General features: G+C 35.0%; 1 protein-coding gene across 2 annotated transcripts in view; it reads left to right on the forward strand.

Annotated features, from left to right (window-relative positions):
* Positions 1-23,431, forward strand: part of Cth (Cystathionine gamma-lyase) — a 171,699-nt gene that overhangs the window by 100,849 nt on the left and 47,419 nt on the right. For both annotated transcript variants that reach the window (XM_068344353.1, XM_068344352.1), the window contains 2 exons: positions 4,834-4,915; positions 11,748-11,877. In XM_068344353.1, coding sequence (XP_068200454.1) covers positions 4,834-4,915; positions 11,748-11,877 — 212 coding nt within the window. The remainder of the gene's footprint in view (positions 1-4,833; positions 4,916-11,747; positions 11,878-23,431) is intronic.

The raw sequence follows: 23,431 nt of genomic DNA on the forward strand, positions 1-23,431 counted from the left end.
CCATGGTCCTAGATCTACTTACAATCATACTTTGTGTTTAGTTAGGATTCAACTTCATACCCCATAATTTGCACCATGCACTAGTTTTAGCTAAATCTCTATTAAGGGATTCAGCAATCACAGATCTACATTCAGGATATGGAATTGATGCAAATGGATGGTAATGTTTCAGGTCTTTCGTGTCTCCCTTTTGCTTAATTAGTATAATGATACAGTTTTTCCATACTGTAGGTATAAAGCATTCTTGTAGAGATTTTGTGTAAAGTTCCATCAGTTTTACTATTATGAAATCTCCTCTATCTATTATTGAATTAGTTGTCAGGCCATCTTCTCTTGCTGTTCACCCACAGGTGCCCTGGAAAGTCCGACAGGATCTTTAAAAACTCCTAGATGAAAATTGTTGAATAAAATTAATAGACTGAAGACTATCTGTACCATTTCAGGTATCGGGCATCTCTTGCAACTTATTGGGGAATCCACATTTCGAGTTGCATAAAGCAGATGTTTGTGGTGTTCTCTCATTGCAAGTAGGTCCACTTGGAGATTTGGGAGTACTCTTAAGGGTCTTTTGGGAGAGCTCTGATATATCCAGGCCTCTCTCTATGGACAAGGGATCTGCTACCACATTGAGAGAGCCTGGCAGGTGGACCAAGCTTCTTTAAGAAGGCCTATCCTTTCTGGAGACAACAAACTGCTGTCTGACTGTCAATGGAAACTTAGCTGTGTGAATTCTACCACCATCAGCTTCAATACATTACTATGAATGCTGCAAATTGAGTGGACCATTTCTTGAACACATAGGTCTACTCTGAATGACCTCCCAAACCATATTGGGATGTGTCTGTATGAAGAATCAGAGCTATTAGCGGAGGAACTAACGGGACTGACATGGGGAGACCCTCTGGTGAGGATCAAGGTCTGAGAATCCTTTTGCAGCAAATGCCAATTTGTAACTGAAAACGTCTGTCTCATACCCCCTTCTGAGCCGCTCTCTTTCACTCCTAATTTAGGTCTTTTAACCTGGTTTTCAGAACTTTGTCGACAATTGAAACACACTGAAGAAGGAATAAGACCCTTTCCAGTTGCTACCTAGAGCATGAAGGCCTACAAAGAAAAATAATGACCATGTGATGTTTCTTTTCTAAGAGGTTTTTGGAGGGCCTTCGGTGGATTTTGAAATCTTCTTGGGAAGAACTATGCACTTCAAAATCCCCTTGGGAACTAATCAGGATTTGCAAAAGTTGATTATAAATCTTAGATCTAGAAGAACAAAGGATAGTATTTGTGTATATGAAGAATAATTCTCATGTCTGCTCAGACTACCCAGTCGTCCAAGTAGGTGATGACCTGACTTTGCTAGCTTTGTGAAGACCCATAGAGGTATAATGAGGCCAAATAACATACTGTAAACCTGTACGAACTCCTCCAAAGCCGGAACCTTATGTAAAGCTGAAATACAGGGTGAAAGGGACATGCCAATGTGCATCTTTGAGATTTATATTACAAGTTCAAGCTCCGTATAGTAATTTGAGGACTTGTGCAAGGGTTATCATCATAAATCCATAGCATTTAACACGTTTGTTTTGGCGAAGTAGGTCAAGGCTCACCCTACTCTTGGATAAGACTTTTATTGGGACATTTAACAATTTGCCGATATATTTTAGGAATCTGCATCGCTGTATAGTTCTCTTTTCCAGTAATTTGTTGATAAAGGAGATGAATTTTGATATTTCGGCTTGTTAGTAGGTCAAGGACAGTGGCTCCTCAACATTCATATCTCTGCTTTGATAATGTTCCTTTAACTATATACAGCTTTAGAATTTAGTTCGGTCTATATCTTCTTCAATTGCATGAAAAATTTAGCTATGGAAAGTCTTCTAAGATTTTGGTGATCAATATCTCCTGTAGAAATGTTTTAATTCTTTCATTCTACCTTGTGTCGAGTATTCTTTAGCTGCTGACTTTCATCTTAATTTGTTGTACAAAAACTTGTATTCTATCAAATTTCTTATTCCTAATCTTGACATCAGTCTCTGGTACCGCCATTCGGTTAGTTCTTTATGCATGTTGCATAAACTTCTTGATAATTTTGACCACCCTTTCCATTCAGATCTTCCCAGACTGTACCATCCTGTACAGCATGTAGTACCAGATATGTAGTTAATTCTAACAGTCATGAGGCTCAACACTACACAGCATTCGAGAAATTTTATTCCAGCTTCGAAGAGATTGTGGAATGAACTTCCTAATCTGGCAGTTTAATTGAGGGAATTTCAGAAGTCCAAACTTGCAGAAAATGTTTTTTTTTTTTTTTTTTTTTTTTTATGTTGAACTGGTCGACATAACTCTTCCTTCATAGTTTATATTATGACATATCTATTTTAACGTTGTTACTTATTAGATATCCACAATTATTTCCTTATTTCCTTTCTTCAGTGGGGTATTTTCCTTGTTGGATCCCCTAGGCTTGTAGCATTCTGCTTTTCAAGCTAGAGATGCAGCTTAGCTAATAATAACAATAATAATAATAATAATAATAATAATAATAATAATAATAATAATAATAATAATAATAATAATAATAATAATAATAATAATAATAATATTGATGAAGATGTTGATGATGAGTAGTAGTTTGGATAGATTGTTCTTGAAAATAGTGAAGATGAATTCGGACGTTGAACATTCAATCTTTATGATCTTTGCCATTGTAAAATAAACAGAAAACTCAATTCCTATAGTGTGCTTCCTTCCCCCTTTCTCTTTTTGAAAAACTCCCAAGCAATTAGGCTTCGGTCCTGGCTTAAGAATGTTGTTTTTGGAGCCTTCTGCTATCTTGAGGGAATTTGGTAGAAGAATGGAAGAGTATTGAACTGTGCCATCCTAATTGCCTCAGGTGTTGGGGGAAACCACCTACCGGCTGATGTGTACTTTTAGTATCATCCCATTACTTGGGGGAGAAAGGCCTCATCAAACCTTTTCTGTCACATGAATCCTTCAAACTGCTTTGGAAAACCCCTCTAAAAAGGATTACCGTATCGTTCCGAGTATAAGATGACTTTATATAAGACAAGGTAAAAAAATAAGGCAAATTTTAATGAAGCAATATAAATCGATGGAAAGGAAATTTAATCAACTACAGTACATGGTAATAATGGTGTTAAGTCATATTTTGTAAATTTTTGTACTAAGATGAAGTAAAATGTCCAAATAAGGGGCCTCGAGGTTGGAGGGCCAAATTATTTGGGAGAGGCTGCTGCTCAAAAAGTAGCTCAAATAATGCCAAGAGGCAAAAGGAGATATTATGACATCTTGCCAAAGCTTTAGATAATTTGGAGGAAGATGTGGTTAGGATTAAAGATGGCCAAAGTAAGGAAGCTCGATGGTACCCAGATCATATTTTGTAGAAGTCAGTGTTGGTCATATATACAGGAGGAATAAAAATTACTTGATAATTATTGATGATTCCCCTTCAATATTCTTTGGGCATGATTTTGAATAAAAAAAAAATGAGTGTTAGATAATAAGGGTAGACACCCCAACAGAAGCTCAGGGAAGTTAATGAAAGTAATTTTTGAATAAGTGAGTCTTGTGAGAACATCTAAGGAAAGTGTAATCAATCCACCTAAAAGATTATACTTATAAATCTTCTAACCAATGTTGTTCCCTTATTTTGATATTATTGGTCTGAAGTTTCATAGGAATGTTTCAACAGTAATTATGATGCTAGATCATGGAGAGATGTAATTATATGTGATGGTATAAAGTCAAAACAATGCGAATAGAATTTATTCAGTCTCTGTTTCCAAAGAAATAATGTGATATAGAAGAGGATACAAATACATTGTTTATTTGTATTCTCATTTTTATATCGGCCATCACTCTCCCTTCTCTATCAGTTATCTATGTATCAATTTTCTATGAGAATGAACACACAAATTACACCATCAAATTATACTTGATTTTCGGTATGCTATTTTATGTTTTTGGGTAGATTATCGCTTTCTCTACTAATTGTTCCTGTCTTTGTATCAGTAATTGGTAACAGAGTTTATTAACATTAAAATCCCTATACAGTATCAGTGCTTGCAAGAATTGTTCAGATTTTGTATTTGAAAATTTCTTTGCTAATAGGTCAATAATGTTTTTTTCTTTGATATTACTCTGAGTACCATGAAATGGCTCTCTCTCTCTCTCTCTCTCTCTCTCTCTCTCTCTCTCTCTCTCTCTCTCTCTCTCTCTCTCTCTCTCTCTCTCTCTCGAAGTAACTTTTAGCAACAGACTTCAGTGCTGAGATTCAGGCTTCTTTTCCTCCCTTTCAGAAGTGTCTGATAATGAAAGTGTTGATAATGAAATCATAGCACTTGAACAGGTCATTATGGTAGGTGAAATATGTAAGGTCTTACACATACGAGTTAGGATTTTTAACTATATGTAATGGTGATGAATCGTCGTAATTTCTTTGTCCTATTTTTTAATACTTATGCTCCCTTTCTATGGAAGTGCAAGGCTATCAATGTTGGTTAATTATAGCTTTGAAATATATGATGTTTAAAGAAAATTAATTTCGCGTTTTAATAAAACGTTAGTTTGGGGATTTGTTGCCTGTAACTATTTTTTCCAAGGAGTGCATACATTTCAGTCATCCCAGAAGGAAGCTGCAATTTGTAGATGTAGCTTCCTTGCATTGGTCAGACTTAACTGTCATACACCGTGCACTTTAGAGTCTAAATTGAATTCTGTGACAATATAGTAAATATGATTTTTGTAGTTCCTTGTTAATATTTTAGATGAAATGGTATGGTTAATATTTATATATATTTATTTTTACAGAAATATGAATATGGACGCTCAGGTAACCCAACTAGGGAATGTCTTGAGAAGTGCTTGGCCTCTGTCGAGAATGCAAAATATGGTAAGAAAAAAAAGTTTTTAAAATTTCTCATAATTTTATATGGAAATTGGTAATGTCATTCAATCTGTCAACGTCTTCTGCTGTAACTTCAGTATACAGTTTAGTTGAATAGATCTACAAAGGATCAATGAATATTATGCCTTATGTAGTTAGTTAGTTTTTCTTTTTTCACAGCATTCACACCATTATAGCTTTCCTCGTTTTAGCAATTTTAAAGGTTTTGCATGTTTTTAAGACAACTCTAAAACCCTGAAAAGCTGAAATTAGTTTGTTTATCATCCTACTTATGTTTGAGTAGACTTGTTCATAAGAACTCTGGTGTGAAGTTGCCACTTTTTATAAATTCACTTTTTTTTGAGTGAATTAAAAAAATATTTATATTACTCCTTGCATCTTTTAACTATTTGTTCTGATGCATTGCTGAGAGATTAACTAGGTTTTTGTTTTCTTGGTTTGTTATTTTCCCTCTAATTAAATTATGTAAATTTAGTTTGAATGAAGATTACTTTGAACAAGTTTATGGTATTACTTTGGGTAATCCGTGGTCCGCTCATTTATCCAACGTATATATAGATTTTTTTTTTTAATCTAGATTAATTCCATCCGTGTGGTCCTCCCAAGTTGTTTGGTATCGTTATGTTGATGATGTTTTCGGTATTTTAGAAGAAAATTTTGATCTTTAGGGTTTTATTGGTACCATCCATAAAATTCATTAGACATTTTGATGTTTAGACAAGCAGAGAAATTGAAGTTTTCCATATATAAAAAGCTTACCAATAACTTTTCATTTGTACATTTTTATTCAGGCCCCTCTAGAAACCTGAAATATGTTTTTTTCCTCTTTGTACTTTAGGCTCTTAGAATATGTAGCCCTGAGTACATAGGAGCAGTTCACTAAAATTTAAAAAATTTAAAATAATCTTTTCTGTCCCAAATATTTCCTGGAAAACTGTGTGAATAAAGCTAAGAAAACATTTTATGGTGTCCAGTTAGAGAAAGGGGGAACAATTAACAATATTCTTTGTTTTCCGTCATGATTGTTTTTTAGATGTCATACCCCTTTTGAAATAACTAGATATTAGGGTAGTGTTTAAATATAATTCTACTTTATAAATATGCTGATTTAGAATAGTTCTGGAAATAATAATAATACAGTATATAGTATTTCTTATTCAGATTGTAACTTGTTCTACGTCGGCCAAACATACAAAGGCATTTCAGTCGAAAAAAAAACCGCATAAGGTGGCCTTCTCTAGAGGTTATCTTAATAATGCCTTGTCCTAATTGTCACTTTGTAAAGTATTACCAGCGCCCATTGTAACAACGCCTCTTCTTAACTGACCCGAAAGAATGCCTTGATGTAGTCATTGGGCTTCACCACGGAATAACATTTCTTTATTGAAGACTTGTGACGAGCAAGAGGGCTCTCGAACTTGGTGAAACTTCTCCCCCAGTTAGAATCTAAATTTCTCTCTATTTTCACTTCTTAACATAACTCTGACCTCCTAATTTTAACAACTTTCTTCCAACATCCTGTCTCAACTATATGATTAATCTTTTCCTCATCTTTATAAATATTTTTTGTTTGCTTGTATACACACACACACACACACACACACACACACACATATATATATATATATATATATATATATATATATATATATATATATATATATATATATATTATATATATATATATATATATATATATATATATATATATATATATATAAATATACTTTACTTATGTATATTTATACATACATATGTATATATACATATATATATATACTGTATATATATATATATATATATATATATATATATATATATATATATACACACACACATATATATATATATATATATATATATATATATATATATATATATATATATATATATATATACACACACATATGCTTATATATATGTATATATACTGTATATATTTGTATGTATATATATACTGTATATTTCTATATAAATGTATGTGTATACATATTATATATAAACATATGTATATATATATATATATATATATATATATATATATATATATATATATATATATATATATATATATACTGTGTACATACGCACACACACACACACACATATATATATATATATATATATATATATATATATATATATATATATATATATATATATATGTGTGTGTGTGTGTGTGTGTGTGTGTGTGTGTGTGTGTATTTATGTCATGGATATTTCAGCATTCGTTATTATTGCCTACATAATTGAATTGTTGAAGAGATCATGGTATGGAGGTATTTGTATTCAAAGCTTTATGTGATAGTATTGGATGATATCTGCCATCCCAAAGATGATTTAGACCTTTTTGGGGGTCATCGGAATCCATGGGGATCCAATCCTCAAGCCAGGCTCTTGGCCAGAAGTCCATCATTAAAGATACAAAGAGGATGATTCAGTGTTCTTTTGTTCACAGTTCTAACTGACCGGTTTAGATTAAACCTGTAGCTCTATATATCTGTTTTAGCGCTATCCCACGGGTAGGGTAAGGAGTGGGTCATCTGGCAAGTTTACTCTCGCTGTACCGATGCTGACGAATGTAAATTTCCTCACCAACGTTAATCAACCAATCACCCAATAACGAACGAACAAATGGATCTTTCAAATAATGACCCCTATCCCCTTGATATGCTGACTCCTCGTGCATTGTTGACGAGCTCTTCTTATTTAGTTAACGAAAAATGTGCTGACGACCAAGGAACTAAAAAAGATATCTCTGCCGATGCTAAAAAATATAGTAATTTGGTTACCACAACGAGACAAAATCCTTCATGTTACCCAAATTCCATTAGAGATAAATTATGATGAGCCAAATGAAACATTTGAGTGCTAAGGATAATTATAGGAAATCGGAATGAAAGTGGAAGATAAAAAATGAAATTCATGGATATCTGATAATAGTCATGACTAAACATTCAAGGATATGTAAAATTTTGCATATTAAAATTAATAACTTAAATATCAGAGGTGCTCTTTGTGATAAGATACCAAAGGACTAGTTTGAAAAGTATGTAGACGTAGTTATGCCTTCCCAGAGAAAGCCACAACCACCAATTGGGCTTGTTGCTCAACCTAAAGAGGGTACAGGGAATTACTTTAAAATATGCAAATTAACTCAGAAAACGTAAGAACCATCAGACTTGGAGATATATCTCATATCAGAAAAAATTGTTACTTCGTCCATACCGAATCATGCACAAAGTATGTTATACTGTACTATGTAATCTAAAGACAAGTACTGGTGATATTATATTAGATGTCAAAACTTGCTTAAATTTTAGCTATGGAAAGGGATTTGTTTTTAATAGAGACCTGTATGAATTTACTGAAGAGGAGATACTGGCTGTGTGTCCATTAACATTATGGAAAGTGCATAATGTCACTGGGGCATCAATGATTATTCTTACTTCCCAGTATGCTGTTTCTTTTTCACAAACAAAGAATTAAAGTTAGACCTTTCAAACATAAATCCACTGATAGGAGCAGTGAGCTATATAAGTTGGAAGAGGCTGCCTTTAACAAATCAAATGTAGAACATATTAGTGTGGAACATCCCAAAACACTACTGTGCAAAGGCATCAAAATCAAGAGGAAATTTATAACAGGAGACAGGAAAACCATCTAGTAATGGCAGTACTGTAGTTCTAGAAATAAAAAGTAATACGCCACGGAATGATAAAATGCTGCATGACGAGGCAAGCATATTGCCTCATGAATCTTTACCATGGTGTATAAACACTTGGGCATTGTCCATCTATGTACAACCAACCATCATCACCCATTAAAAACCATAGTATAAACATATTTCAGGCTGTGCCCTTGCCTGACTTGGTGAAGGTTACACTTAAAACCAATTTACCAGGTGCACCTGTAGCGGGAAAGGGGCAAAAGCCTCTTAATCATAAAAAAAAAAAGAGACCCCCATCTCTCTCGCACCCTTCAGTAAGGAACATGAAAGTGATGGCATCAATTAGATCAAAAGGACACGAAGAAAGGGGCAATTGGAATACCCAATTTATTAAGAACCTCTCTAAAGAAGCCAACAGGAAATCCTGTTAGATAAAATATTGCTAATGAGAAGACCTCATCAAAGGTGTTTTCCAGAATATAATCTATAGTTTTTTTTTTCTCCATTTTGTAATGGAACTATCAAGGTCCAAGGGTCAAATATGAAGAACTGAAGTTCCTCATTTATGAGCACTCCCCCATAATTATATGTCTACAGGAGAGTAAGCATAATGCTCCATGTCCTTGAGACCATATTACTTGTAGGATACCGTATGATTAACAAGCAGGGAGCCATGGCGGAAGTCTTATAAACATTCCTTGAAATGTTTCCCAAATATCTTTGTATATTCATACCCCTCTGCAGGCAGTGGTTGTATGAATAGATATAGGGAGGAAAAACATTATTTCCCTCTTTATTTGCCTCCAAACGACAACATCTTGTATGATAATTTAGTAAAGGTGATTCAACAACTCCCTCAATCTTTTCTCTTACTGGGAGATTTGAATGGTAGACATCGTTTATGAGGTGATGTATTAGCAAGCAAGGGCAACATTATATCATCAATTAGCAAGCAAGGGCAACATTATATCATCAATTGAGGAAAATGAAGATGTTGGACTTCTGTAAGGAGAGCCCATACACTTTCATCTTCAGACAAGTATCTTGATATGCATTGTCCTTTCAATTGTAAGCTTTGTGATCTCGATTTTGTTTAAAGAAAGTTAAATTAATAGTATACTAGTGATTATTCACTAATTATTATAAACACCAATAATAATCTACCCTTGTAGAAATCGCCACGATGGAACCTTGATAAGGCATACTAATATTTAGGAGCTATGCAAAATTGAAGGGAATGCAGAACAGTTTGAAAATGCAGATGATGTCACAGACTTACTTAATTGAACTCTTCATACAACAGGAGTCTAATTCAATTTAAAATACCACAGGGTTATTCAAACAGGGTAGAGCATAGTTCCGTCATGCAATAAAAGAAGGTAGGTGCCAGTCTATCTTTTGTTTCCTCAGTAAATCTTTGACTCTGTTGCCGAGACACTGTACATTTAGTAATATACAAGAAATGTAGAGCATAGTCCTCTTGTGCAATGAAAGAAGCTAGGCACCAGGCTTGAATATCTTTTCTTTCCTCAATCAGTAGTAGAACACCACTATCTTCTGTATGGAGGAAAATTTAATATACAGTAGCAGGAAAGTTTACACCCTACCCACTACCAGTTTTAAATGTGAATGGTCAGTATGTGACTGGAACCTCTGAGGTTAGCAATGCTTGAGTTTAACATTACTCCATTGTATCTTCAAAGTGTGAAGCAGCTCCTGGTCACCAGTATAGAAGCTTTGAATAATAGAAACTTGAATTTTACAACAGAAAATGAGGAATCTTTTATTGCTCCTTTTACCGAAATGGAATTTAATTCCACACTTACTCCTTGCAATAATACAACCCTTGGTTCCAGTGGAATTCCATATGCAATGATTAGATATTAAACATGTATTAAGCTATTCATTTTAAGCATTATTGATAGAATATGGCATGATCATAGTTATCCAAGTGTTTGGGAACTAGTTATCTCTGAGCCTTTATAAAACCGGTAAGAATGAGTTTTTAGCAGCAAATTATTAATCACTTGCATTGACATCCTGTTTTTGTAAGATCATAGAGGAAATGGTCAATGCAAAATTGCTTGGGTACATGGAGTCCTCTATTTGTGAAGCCTTTGCTTCCTAACAGTACCATGTAACAACACTTTTTGGCTGTGAAAGGGTATGTGATGCTGCATGGAGATATGATATATTTAAAATCACCATTGTTCATTCAAGCATTTGTTTCACATAGATTTTTTCAAGTTAGAGTTGGGAAACCTTCAGAGAGGAAGTGTAAGGAAGGAGTTCACTAGGGTAGTGTGCCGAGTGTAACCCTATTTGCATTAGCCATAAACGGGTTAGACTCTGTCATTCCTTAAGATATTCTTTCAACTCTGTAGATGATTTCTCCAGATCATTTTCTGAAGCTAGAAAACTACAACTCTCAGATGACAAGTTTTTGACAAGCAAAACTGTTGTTGTCCATTTCTGTCTTGGAATCATAATTTGCAACATTACTGCTGGTCAAACACACATGCAGGTAAGGTTACCAGTGAAAGGTAGTTTTTTTTTTACTATAAGTAGAAGTGTTGTCCATGTTCCGTTCTAGGGGGATTGTGATTAATATGCAAATTCTTAATCATATTGTAGCATTTACAGTCTTAGTGACATTCAATGATGAAAGCATAACATCTAACATGGTGAGCGTGACCCATCATAACTTGTTTGTGGGCGACGAGATGCAAGAATGATCTGCACTGTTTTTCATCTTGCCTGATTATTCACGTCCACCTCTGGTTGTTTAGCAGCCTCACAACCACTGGAACCTCCTTAGGAAGACTCCCATATTAAACGACGAAAATTTGCCTTTGTGGTAGGCACAAAGTTAAAGTGATTCCCTGAATCATGCCACAGCCTATCGACGTGACACACAGGCGAGTAGGGCATGCCATATTGATTGCCAGATCCTCGGTGATTCTTTATCAACTGTGCCAAATTGCATGCTAGAGTCTAGATATATTAAATTACTCGGGTTTGTATAGCTAGGAAAAATGTAAATTATATTAGAATTGGTATGTTTTTTTTTTTTTTTTTTTGCCAAAACTAATTTATGTCTGCAGTCATAAATGGTTGAATGAAGGTTTTCTTTTATTTTTTTTCCAGGTTTTGCTTTTGCATCAGGATTAGCAGCAACTACTGCCATAACACACATTTTATCTGCAGGAGATCACATTGTATCAATGGATGATCTCTATGGTGGAACAAACAGATACTTCCGACAAGTTGCATCAAGGTATATATAGTCATGAGTGTTTTTTGTAATAGTACGATCCATAGAATATTTTGGAGCAAACACACTCCATCTCCAATTATGTTACTTTAATCTTTAAACACTCAAATGTGGTAAAGTTAACAATGAAATGCAATTAAGAAAGTATTAGTATCAAACTAAAACTATAAGTAATTTTGATGACATTCTTCTATGAAATCTTAATTACTTAAAGGATACCATTAGATTTCATTATTTATTCAAGAAAGTTGTTATGAATTGTCACATCACTGGAACATTCAACTTTAGTGTGAAAGACACAGCTAACCATGAATATACCAGCAGAGCAATACTGTATGTCAATATCTTCTTTCTGTGTTTGCTATGTTACTTACTTTTCATAAATGTCTATGTGCATGAGTGTTGTCAGATGAGCTAAGATGAACGATTTTTGCCTGTCATGCCAACCAACTCCATGCCCTGCATGGGTATGATACTCGACTTCTCCTATTTTACCATAATCCAGAGATCTAGACAAAGTGAGGATAATTGTAATCCCAGAGCAATTGCTCCTTACAAAATGCCAGTAGTAGCCAGTCGTTGAGATACCAAATCAATTGAAATGACCCAATATGAAACAAGAGTTAATGTCTCTGATGCAGTTGACAGTCCAAATCACATGGATTTGAATTGGAAGATTACCCATTGCAGAAATAGCTTAAATGTTTTAGCAATGCCAGTGAAAGGATATCTAGAAAATACACATCCTTCAGGTTTACTGAAAGCATGACATTTCCGTCTGATGGAATCCAACACTACATTACTGGGTTCCACCCTGAACAGTGTTAATCAAAGGAGCATGTTCAGTTGGGAGACCTCTATTACTAGTCTGCAGCCTCTGGTAGCCTTTTCTACTGAATAGAGCCAACTGTAGAAGCCTAGAAAGTTTTCTTCAATGTCACCAAGTAAGCCTTTCTCCAATATCTCTTTGCTTTCTATTAAGAGAGTACAAGATTTCAGAAATCCTGAAAAGTAGCCTGGAAAAGGTATTGGTACAGGAGAATGGGAAGGACATTTCTTTAGGATTGAAAGAAAGAAAATAGCTGTTCTGAAAAACATCTGCTGCCACATTACCCAATGGCATGACAGGCATCCTCTAACTTGTGGTAGTTGGAAAGGATGCGTGCGACATTCAGCAACATTTTCCCTTCATCCTTCTATCCCCTGGACGAGAGACTGCCTTTGTGAAGTTGCTTAGCTTGAACACTAAATGTTAATTTTCATGTTGAAGCCTTGTAATGTGATACAGGGCTCTCACACTCAGGAATATCTCATTGGGGTTAAAGTGCTGTGTGGTCTCCAAGGACTTTACTGTGAAAGGCTTAAACACGGAATCCAATTTTACATAAATACTAAAACCACATTGACTCCCCTACTCTAGGGCCAGTGTATTACATGCAAAGCACTGTCTCAGTGTGTGTAAGGGAGAACCTCTAGTTCAGGCACACTAGAACTTGACACAGCACCTCAGTTAATTCGTTTTGTATGAATGCTATCATTATTATGTTATCACCAGAGATAGGAACGATTATCCCAGTTGTAAGCAATGCTACAAGCATGTCAATTTACGTTCAACCTACATCTGGGAATTCATCGATCTACTGGCAGCAACGGGCATTGCTTAAATGGAATAAGAAGAATTTTCTTTTTTCTTTACATTAATGAGATAACAGTAAATCTTGGGATAAAGGCACCAGTAGGTGAGCAGTTGTATTTATTATTTGAATATTTAGGTTTTATGCTGGTTTCTTTGCCGTAAGTAATCTTGCTGGCCTCTTTTAAACGTGCATGGGCCTTATCTTTCCAATGGTTGGGCCTTAGTTGTCTTCTCTTCCAAGTGTTAAAATTTTATAATCCTTTCTAAATTGATTGGTAACTTTAGACTCAATATTATATTTTAGCTGGCTTACCTTATAACTTTCCAAAGTAAAGGATCGAATGTTAGCTTTTCAAAGTATGGGCGCCATTTGTTTTTCACTCTGGCTATCTTATTTTAGCAATATGATTAAGGTAGCAAAATCTGGAATTCAGCTTTGTCTAGCCGTTTTATGAATGATTACTTATCACTGCAGATGTGAATAACCGTTTTTATTTTTGGTTTCGTAGTTTTTACCATTGTTAGGTTAGGCTTAAAGATGGGATTCATCAGGTTAATCGGCTGTTTTATAGCGGTGTTATAACCTATTTAAACTGAAAATAGTTAGAAATTTGATAATAAATAACTTATTAATTAGATTGTATTCTACATGCAGGAACGTACGTGGTTACCAAGAAAATTTGTGTAGATGGGTTGTTCCCATCCTCTCCCAATGGCAAATAGTGAGAAAAAGCGGTTTACTCGGCAGCATTTCTTGTTGATGGGAGTTTTCTCCTCATCCTTCCATATTCATATTACATGTGTACTGGAGGGAGAGGAGGGGTTTATAATTGAACCCTATATGGTTAATTAATCTGTCAGGGTTTTTAAGACTTGGTAGGCTCACTTTAACGTGTTATTGTTTCCCACATCCTTTGGCTTTGTAAACCATGAGGTCAACTATGATATTGTAGAGGCCTTGAGTGGAATTCTAGCCTCTCACTAAAGAATAAAGAAATATCCAGGAGACATTCTGATGATTACGTTGCTTTCTAGGTCAGATCCAATTCAGGGTTCCACTTAAGAAGGTACAGTAACTGGTCTGCCTGGATTTGGTAAGCTTGTGTCTCGCTTAGACATCTCTGTCATAGCCAGGCTAGTAGAGGCTGTGATCTGCTCCCTCTACGGTCAGTCCATTCAAGGTGTTGCCATTGCAGGTAGTTTCAGTCTTTCATCTGGTTCCTTTGATCACCAACTCGAGGATTTGGCTGTCCAACCACATCTGTGGGTTACCAGCTTCTTAGGAAGGCTTCATTGTGGGATCTTCCTTCCAGTGCTGTACCTTGAATTTGGCTGTACAAGGGCCTTCAGGTTAACAGCTTCTTAGGAAGGCTCCAGGTTGGACTCGTAACTTCTGTTCTTGCCATTAGCTATCTTGCTTTATAATTTGGCACCACCAGAACCTCTCAAGCATGTATCTGATGAGGATCTAGGATCAGACATATTTCATAAAATCACCTAGTTTGCTTTGCATATACCATCTTTAGCAATTCCTGCTATATCTTGGTCGTGGGATAGTCTTTAGTTTTGACTGTTAAATAATAACACCCTCTCCCTGAAAGAACTTTAAAAAAAAGCCATATCTTTTAATAGCTTTAGCCCGAGAGAGAGAGAGAGAGAGAGAGAGAGAGAGAGAGAGAGAGAGAGAGAGAGAGAGAGAGAGAGAGAGAGAGAGAGAAAGAGAGAGAGAGAGAAAGTGTTGGTGAACTTTCGGTCCTTTGGAGGGACCAAGAGTTCATTACCATGATCCTGGGTCGTTTTCTAATCATAACTTCTTTCCTCCCTGTTCTATCCAAAACCAAAGTGTCTCTTCAGATAGAATGTCCGCTTTACATTACAGCTTTAGATTGTGGAGATCGTAACCTCTGTCGTTCAGTATCTACCTTACAAATATACTTGTTTATTTACAGATTATCTTTTAGAACTTATAGTAGAAAGACTAGAAGGATTTGGTAAACCATTGTTTCTGAGGATATAGTTGATAGTTTTCATGCAGTCAGATGGAGCACAAATGGGATTTTATGTATCACCTTTGATATTGGCTGTTTGAGCAGATTAATTCTGTATGTTGACTTTCTATGGTGTCTTGACATGGGCCACAGATCTGTGAACCATTCCCTCTGTGGCCAGAAAGGAGCAATTAACATCATCCTGCTGTTCACAGACCTCCTGAACTTGTTTAGCACCTGAATTTTGACAAATGGGCAGAATGCATAATGATCCAGATTTTACCAGTCTTGTAACTTAACATCTACCTTCCAAGCCACGGATCTGTCACAGGTGAACAAGAAAAATTTATCATTTTAAGTGATGTGGCAGACATGTCTACGACCCCATCACTTCCAAATCTCTCGACTAATCAATGGATGTAGAGCCAATTTGTTTGCCTAAATTTGCTCTTCCTGCTGAACTGGTCTACCAAAATGTTGATTTTCCCGGAAGGAACTGCGGAAGTAGACTGATTCCTCTCAGACTCAGTGATGATAACGGTTTGTCCACTATCCAATGCAGGGATGCCGATCTTGTCTGTCCTTGATTCCTGATGTAGGCCTGTGCTTTCTTATTGTTCAAAAACACCAACACTGTCTTCCCTACTATTAGTGGTTCCTGATCTTCAATATTTCATTTTTTGTTTCCTGCGGGATCCATATCCCTGAGAGATGTAAATGTTCCAGATGTGCCCCCACCCTTACTGCCAAGTCCAATGCTGTTGGGCAGATGTGATCCCAGGGTTTCTTACTGCAATCTTTGCCAATCCCTTCACCCACATTGAAAGGAGACAAATGGCTTTTTCACACAAACATGCTGCTTTTGAATCCTTATCCTGAGCAGAATGAATACACTGTGAACAGGTAGGGGAGTTTACAGGGTCTCAAGCCCAGCCCCAAAAATCACAAATCACTATGATAGCACCACCACTTACAACTTCACTTAAGGCTAGATGGATTATTGCATCAGCTTTGGTTACACTTCTTGATTTCATACATATGCAATATAAAGTTCATAATCAAATTCTTAATTTTTAGTATCTATAAGGAACTTAGAACTATATGCAATATAAGGAAAAATAGGCCAAGAAAATGCTCAGAAATAGTAAGTTTGTGTCATAATGAATTCCCTGTTCTACCTTTTTACAGGAGATTCCTTGGTGAGCACAGAGCACATTAACCCCAGAAAGGTCAAATAAAAAAATGTACTGTAAATACTTCAAAAATCAGTGTTGAGATCCAGCATAATCCTTGACAATATGAAAATATAAAACAAAACCAATCAAGACCTTTTTTCTTGAAGTTATGAGGGAATCTTAACAAAGTAAGGAGCTTCAATAAAAACACTTCTAGCAAAGAGTCTCCGACCAAATGAGCCAGTATTATCAAGAACTAACGGATAAAGGGAATCTTGACATTTCAAAGAGGTTCTATAAGAACACGTTCAGCAAAGAGTCTACTACCAAATGAGTCGATATTATCAAGGACTAAGGACAAAGCATGAAGAGCTGAAAATCCTCATCCATGAAGACTCATTTGTAATTTTATGCTTTCAAGAAACCATGCTAAAAAGTCATAGAACTTGCTGTAGGAAATACATTTGTTACAAAACAACTTATGATCCATTGATGTAAAGCCATGGTGGAAGGCTTACATGTGTTCACTGACATTCTCTAAAGACCTCTGGATCCACACACCACTCTTCCTACAAGAAGTTACAATAAAAATTAAACTACACAATTTCTTTCCATTATTCACCTACCGTAGACAATATTTCATGATGATGTGGTAAATTTGATAAATCAACTGCCTCATCCTTTTCTATTATTGAAAAATATGAACAGGAGTCTTTCATTGTGGAACACTATTCTAGCAAACACAAGGGACAACTTCATGTTATCACTTATAGAAAACAAAATGGTGGTCTTCTTAATACAAGAGAGCCCATGCATTTACTTACTTTAAGGGGTGGTTGAAGTCATCATCACTGTATACATTGCATATTATTATTTTAGATTTTAATTTTCCCATTTTTTTCTTTTTTTTGTGTGTGTGTCAGCAACCATGGTTTGAATATTTTTTTTTGCTTCATCTCTGATCTTTTCATGAAAAGAGTTTGCAAAATTTCTATTTGAATTTGACCTTTTATTAAGAATTGATATATCCTTAAGTATCTTTTGAACCTCATTTTTCCTGTCAGTAATTGTAATTGATGTTTTAGTAGAATTAATTACCCGTATTTTTTTTCCTTAACGTTTCAAACGTATGTAATTTTCTCATGGGGCCATCTGTGTTTGAAGTGTTAACTTAATTGATTCCATATTCTTTGCTAAATTATTTATCTTCTCAGTAAGATCATTTGTTTTTGGATCCTTAGTATGGGTGGAATTTGTGCATCTACAGTCTGCACAATGAGATATTTTTTTCTAATTCAGCAATTTTCTCTTCATGTCCACTGATAGTGAGGTCTTTCTCCTTTGGATGTTTCTCAATTTTTGACATTCATCATGGTGATTTGGGCTTCATCCACATAGACAGGGCAATGCCTTTTCAATTTTACTAAATCTTCATCACTGATGTTGACATCTGTACAGACACACTTCTTGTGGTAGTACCTCTCAAAAAATTCACATCCTATCAACTTTTTTTTTTCCTTTCCCTCTGAGGAACCACACAAAAGGAAGCTATCCATCATGATGTAATTTAATTTTTCACTTAGAGTTCCTTCATTAAATTAACTACTATTTTCAAAGATTTCATGAACGAAATTTTGTGAGAACAAAACAGGGCGAGAGAGAAAGAAACAGAGCACTGCATGATACATCTGCACTCAACGAAGTTTAGCACCCAACTTTCTCATGTACTGACCTTTAAAATGTAAGTTTTATTTGCGTTCTTAATTTTGGCTGGAGAACAATGAGTTGCTGTCATGAAAGGGCCCATTCACCAGTTATTACGCACATAAGCAAAAGTTGATCTTTGCAAAGACGACCTCATTGGAACCTTGAGAAGCTGACTGGAAGAAATTTAAAGAATCAATGAGATACAAAGAAGTGTAGATGAGTTTGAAAGTGTAGCCTAGCTGATTCTAATGTAGTGCTCAGTGGAACCCTTCATATGACAGGAATTAATTCTATTTGACCACCTTTGAGGTTAGGGGAGTACATGAAGAGCTCTGATACAATGCTGTAGACACTGAATTGAGGAGAATATAGTTATGAATAGGAAACACAGAGCCCAGTTCTTTCAAGCAATAAAGGTTGTTAAGTACCAGTCTTGGTAATTCTTTGTTTTTTTCCACTAAACAATAGAACTCCTGCTGTTTGAAGGAAAGTAAAAAAACAAAAATATCTGGCAAATTTGCTCCAAGTCCACCTCCAATTTTGAAAATGAAAGTTTGGTGATAAAAGTGCCAAAGGAAGTGTGTAATTCTCTTATTGAACACTTCAAACATCTTGTGTAAGTCTGAATTTGACAATGGCTCTGGATTTTACAGCTGAAAGGGAGGAATCTTACAACCATTCCTTTACTGAAGAGAGTTTGATTCAGCTTTAGTGACATGCAAAGATATAGCCCATGTCCTTGATGAAATTCTACACACCATTATAATATGTGTCTGCGTATATAAAGAAACATTCTTTATTTTGAATATTATAAATAGATTCTAGATTAAAACCACATTCCCAATACGGGGATAGTCATAGTTTTTGCATTTTTTTAACTATAGAAGCATAGGTTCCAAGTTTTTAGCTGGATAATATTGGTCAATTGCATTGATATCCTTAATGTTTATGATCATGAAGAACATGGCTAATGCAAGACCTGTATGGTTCTTTGAGAAGAAAGGTATTATCAGCCATCCATTGTTATTTTACAAGAATGAAATCAATAAATGATGTTCTTGTTTGGATAGTCTCCATATTTGAAGCTGTTTTTCTTCAAACGGGATTATGTAACTTTTTTTTTTACTTTGTAAGGGCACACTCAAAGCTCTGCATGTGCAACTATTGAGAGGAGAATTACCCTTGTTTATGATGACATTTCTGGCACATCTATATCTCTAGGTCAGGGTCAGAGATACTCTATTTGAAAGAAAGTTGTTGCTTCACGATCGTAATCCTTGGATTGCATGCTTACAGGAAACAAGGGTAGGCAATCATCCTTTTAATATTGGATTGAAATACTGCATTTTTAATTCTCCTCCTACTATCTGAGTGTGTGCTGGGAGGTAAGGCTATTATTGTACAGATGTCCTTGTGGCATTGTCTTGAGATTTTATTTCACCTTAGCATGTTGTGGCTTTTAATGAAATTTTAAACAAACATTGACCATCTGCTCCCTGTACCTTCCAACGAGGTGTTTCAGCTGTATATAATATAAGTCGGCTTCCTACTCCATGCTTACTATTCCGAGATTTCAATGCTCATAATCCTCTATGGGGTGACATTGAATAGTAGAGGATATTATTAATAATAATTCACTTCATTTGTATAATAAAGGTCCTATAGCCTTATATGTTATATAATCTTACATGCATTAAGAATCAATTCTGTGCTCTCTCATCATCCATATGGATTTTGTATGGTCAATAGATGAATATTTAAATGGGAGTGACCAATTTCCAATTCACTTGAAACATGTTAAAAGACAGATGAATTTCTTCTTAAATGGAAGGTTTAAGAGGGTGACTGGAGCTAATTTAGTGGTGTTGTTCTGGACAAAGATTGTTAATCTACAGTATTTTATCTCATATTGAGTGCTATGATTTTTTTTACTTAAGCAACACGTAAAAGCATCCACAGAGTTATACCAAAATTTAGGGAAACCTCACAAACCTGCAATTCCATAGTAGAACAACACAAGTAGTGTTCTTGGATCGACATTTAGAAAATGCAATTAAAGATGTAAGCATAGTAGCTCTTCTGAAACTAGAATACAGTAGTACAGTATATAAACGTCACCTTGTCAAGGATCAAAAGTATTTGAAGAATTGTAAGAGAGTCATGGTTATACTATAATAATAGAATATATTTAAAAACTCAAATGAGAGCAGTTTGGAAAAAAGATTCTAAAGCATTGTGGTAACTTTGTTTTTTCTTATTCGTCCTCTTTAAAAGTGGATGTCATTGTGATCATCAGTGATCATTCTGAAGTTGACATGAAACTAGCTCAATCTTTTTTTTTTTTTTGAGAATCTTAAGCCTGAAAAACTATTCTGCTGAGTTTTGTTAAATTTGTGAACCCCAGATTGCCATGCTTCATAGCTGTAATGACAGTTTCATATAGAATGTTGAAACATCTGCTAGAGAAAAGCCAAGCTGTTTCTTTCTAAAATCCTAAAAAAAGACATGGGAAATTAGTATCCCGTACCACCCAAGAGTTGCTGTTACTTTTCCAACTAAAATATCCAATGTGAATGCATTAGAATGCACTAGCTACAAACAAATTGCATCTATAGGCTAATGAAAAGGATAATTGGTATTTGAAATTTAATAGGATGCTTTCTCCATGCTAGTTCGGTATTCAAGTGATCAAATCCTCTCTAGAACCATTGCTTTTATTCATCACCTAAATTCAAACAGGCTTCTCTAACCAATGTCAGACCATTTGGATTTTCTTTGCTTTGATTTTCAGAAAGCCTATTACATTACCTGGTGAAATGACAATCAGAGAGCCATACAAAGAGGGTCTTGTGATAACAGGATTAGATTCATGATTTTTTTTCTTTTTATCAGACAGATTCATAAAATTAAGAAAGGAACTCACTATCTAGGCTATTTAATCATTATGGAAGTATCATTAGTAATATTTATTTTTCCATTGCTGCAAATAGCATTGTAGAGGAAGTTTTCACTTAGGTAAAGACTTATTTGATGATGACTTTGCAATATACTGGACTACCTATGAGGCCACATCAGCCTATCGACATTTCCAAAGGTGTATTAATGCCACCAGTAAATGGGTAGATATGAATGATTTAAAATTTTCAACATCTGAGAGATAATGGAGGTACACTGTAGTAGGTGTAGGCTTACTGAAGTATTCCGGATTTAATTTTTTAAAGGTCCTATTTTAACTTTTATTGATTCCCATATGTTACCTTTTAAAAACGCCCATATTTTACCTTATAAAATTACCCTATTTTATTTATGAAAATGAAGTGAACTTTTCGGACTCTATGTTTAACTTTAAACTCGCCTTTTGTAGTCACATAGAAGCCCTAAAATGGAAGGTCAAGAAAAATTTAATTGTTTTAAAGTTGGTTTCTGGTTTTAGTTTTGAAGCACAAAAGAAATCATTTTTGTCATATGATTCTCATTGTAGATCAAAAGATTGAGCATGGCTGTTCCCTTGCTTGTAAAACTAAATGGGGAGAACTGGATGTTGTACACAAAATGAGCCTTAGAATGCGCTCAAATAAATTTAGATCTTCGCCTGTTAGGTGTATTTATGTGGTTACCAACGAATTACCACTTGTTCTTCGAAGGGAGGAATTGGCTTTGTGGTACATATGCAGAATAAAATCTGCTCACAATAATACCTTCCATATCTTAAGAAATGCTGGAAACTTGGAGATACTTTTTGGCTAAGATCATCATAGCCCTTTCAGAAACCACTAAAAGGTCAAGTTGATAACTTTTCTTGTATGAGGCAGAAAATTCAGTAAATCAAGCATCTTGACGGAAATATCCACTTGGTAAAAATTATTCATAGAAAAGAAATGCTTCTTTAGAAGAACTAATTCTAAATTCCTTTAATATATTCATTACTTGAAAGTAATATAAGGTTATTTTCCAATGGTTCAAAGTCAGAACTTCATTAGATGTTCTGTAGCCCACTGGAATGAATCATATTTAGCTTAGATACCTGATTTGTCCTCAGTATTTACTGCAGAGATGACGGTATTAGTGAAGGCTTGGAATTTGTCTTGAAAACTAATAGTAAAACGTTTTTCATGTACTGTAACTCTAAGAATGCATTAGACTCCCTTAATGAACTTAGTTTTCTCCACCAATTGGTTCAGAAAGCAAAAGAATGGCTCTCTCACATTTCTAGTTGGTAAAAATACTATTCGTTTCTGCTGGGCTCTCTTTCATGTGGGAATTCATGGAAATGAGGAAGCTGACAGATAAGTTCTTAAGCTCTCTAGATGATAAATAATTTATAGAAAGTGTTCCCCACTTCAATGAGACTTAGGTCCTGAATTCTAAGGAAATTGCAAGAGAGGTAATTGTATCCCCTCAACCAATAATAACAAATATAAAAACATAAGGATGAATATTGTTCCCTGGCTTACCAGTTTTTTTTTCAGCCATGAGAGGTTGAAGTTTTCTTGACAATGCTGATGATCAGGAACACCCCTCTTACATACATTTTTTTAGATGGTAGGGATGCTCATTGCAACAGATTTCTAATGCTAGAGCCTATTCTGGTGTTCTCTCATGAACTAGCAAACTTATAAATCAGAATCTGTTACTAATCATCTAGATGCTGATGCAGATGTGTCTGTTGTGCTCCTGTACGAATTCGATCTTTAAAATATATATATCATCTGTTAACATATAGTATTTAGTTATAAATGTGTGAATGGGATATATTTTTAACATGATGTGAATGCTTGAAATGGTTTTGCTTTACCTCACAGTCTGGGCTGTTCTTGTGGTTAATCTCTGCCATAAATTATATAACCCAATTCAATCCAATAAATAACCAGGACAGATAACAACCCTTACCTTCATGGCATAAACGTCATGAACAAATCAAACAATTGATGTTATTTTTACAGGAAGCTTAACTTTTTGGACATTTTCTTTTACTGCAAGTGAGCATGGGCTTGTTACTTAGAACAAGGTGTTCGGAAGCTATGATAATTCTAAATGTTTTGATCTATACA

This window comes from Palaemon carinicauda, chromosome 21, assembly GCF_036898095.1.
Source record: "Palaemon carinicauda isolate YSFRI2023 chromosome 21, ASM3689809v2, whole genome shotgun sequence".
NCBI classification, from domain to species: Eukaryota; Metazoa; Arthropoda; class Malacostraca; order Decapoda; family Palaemonidae; genus Palaemon; species Palaemon carinicauda.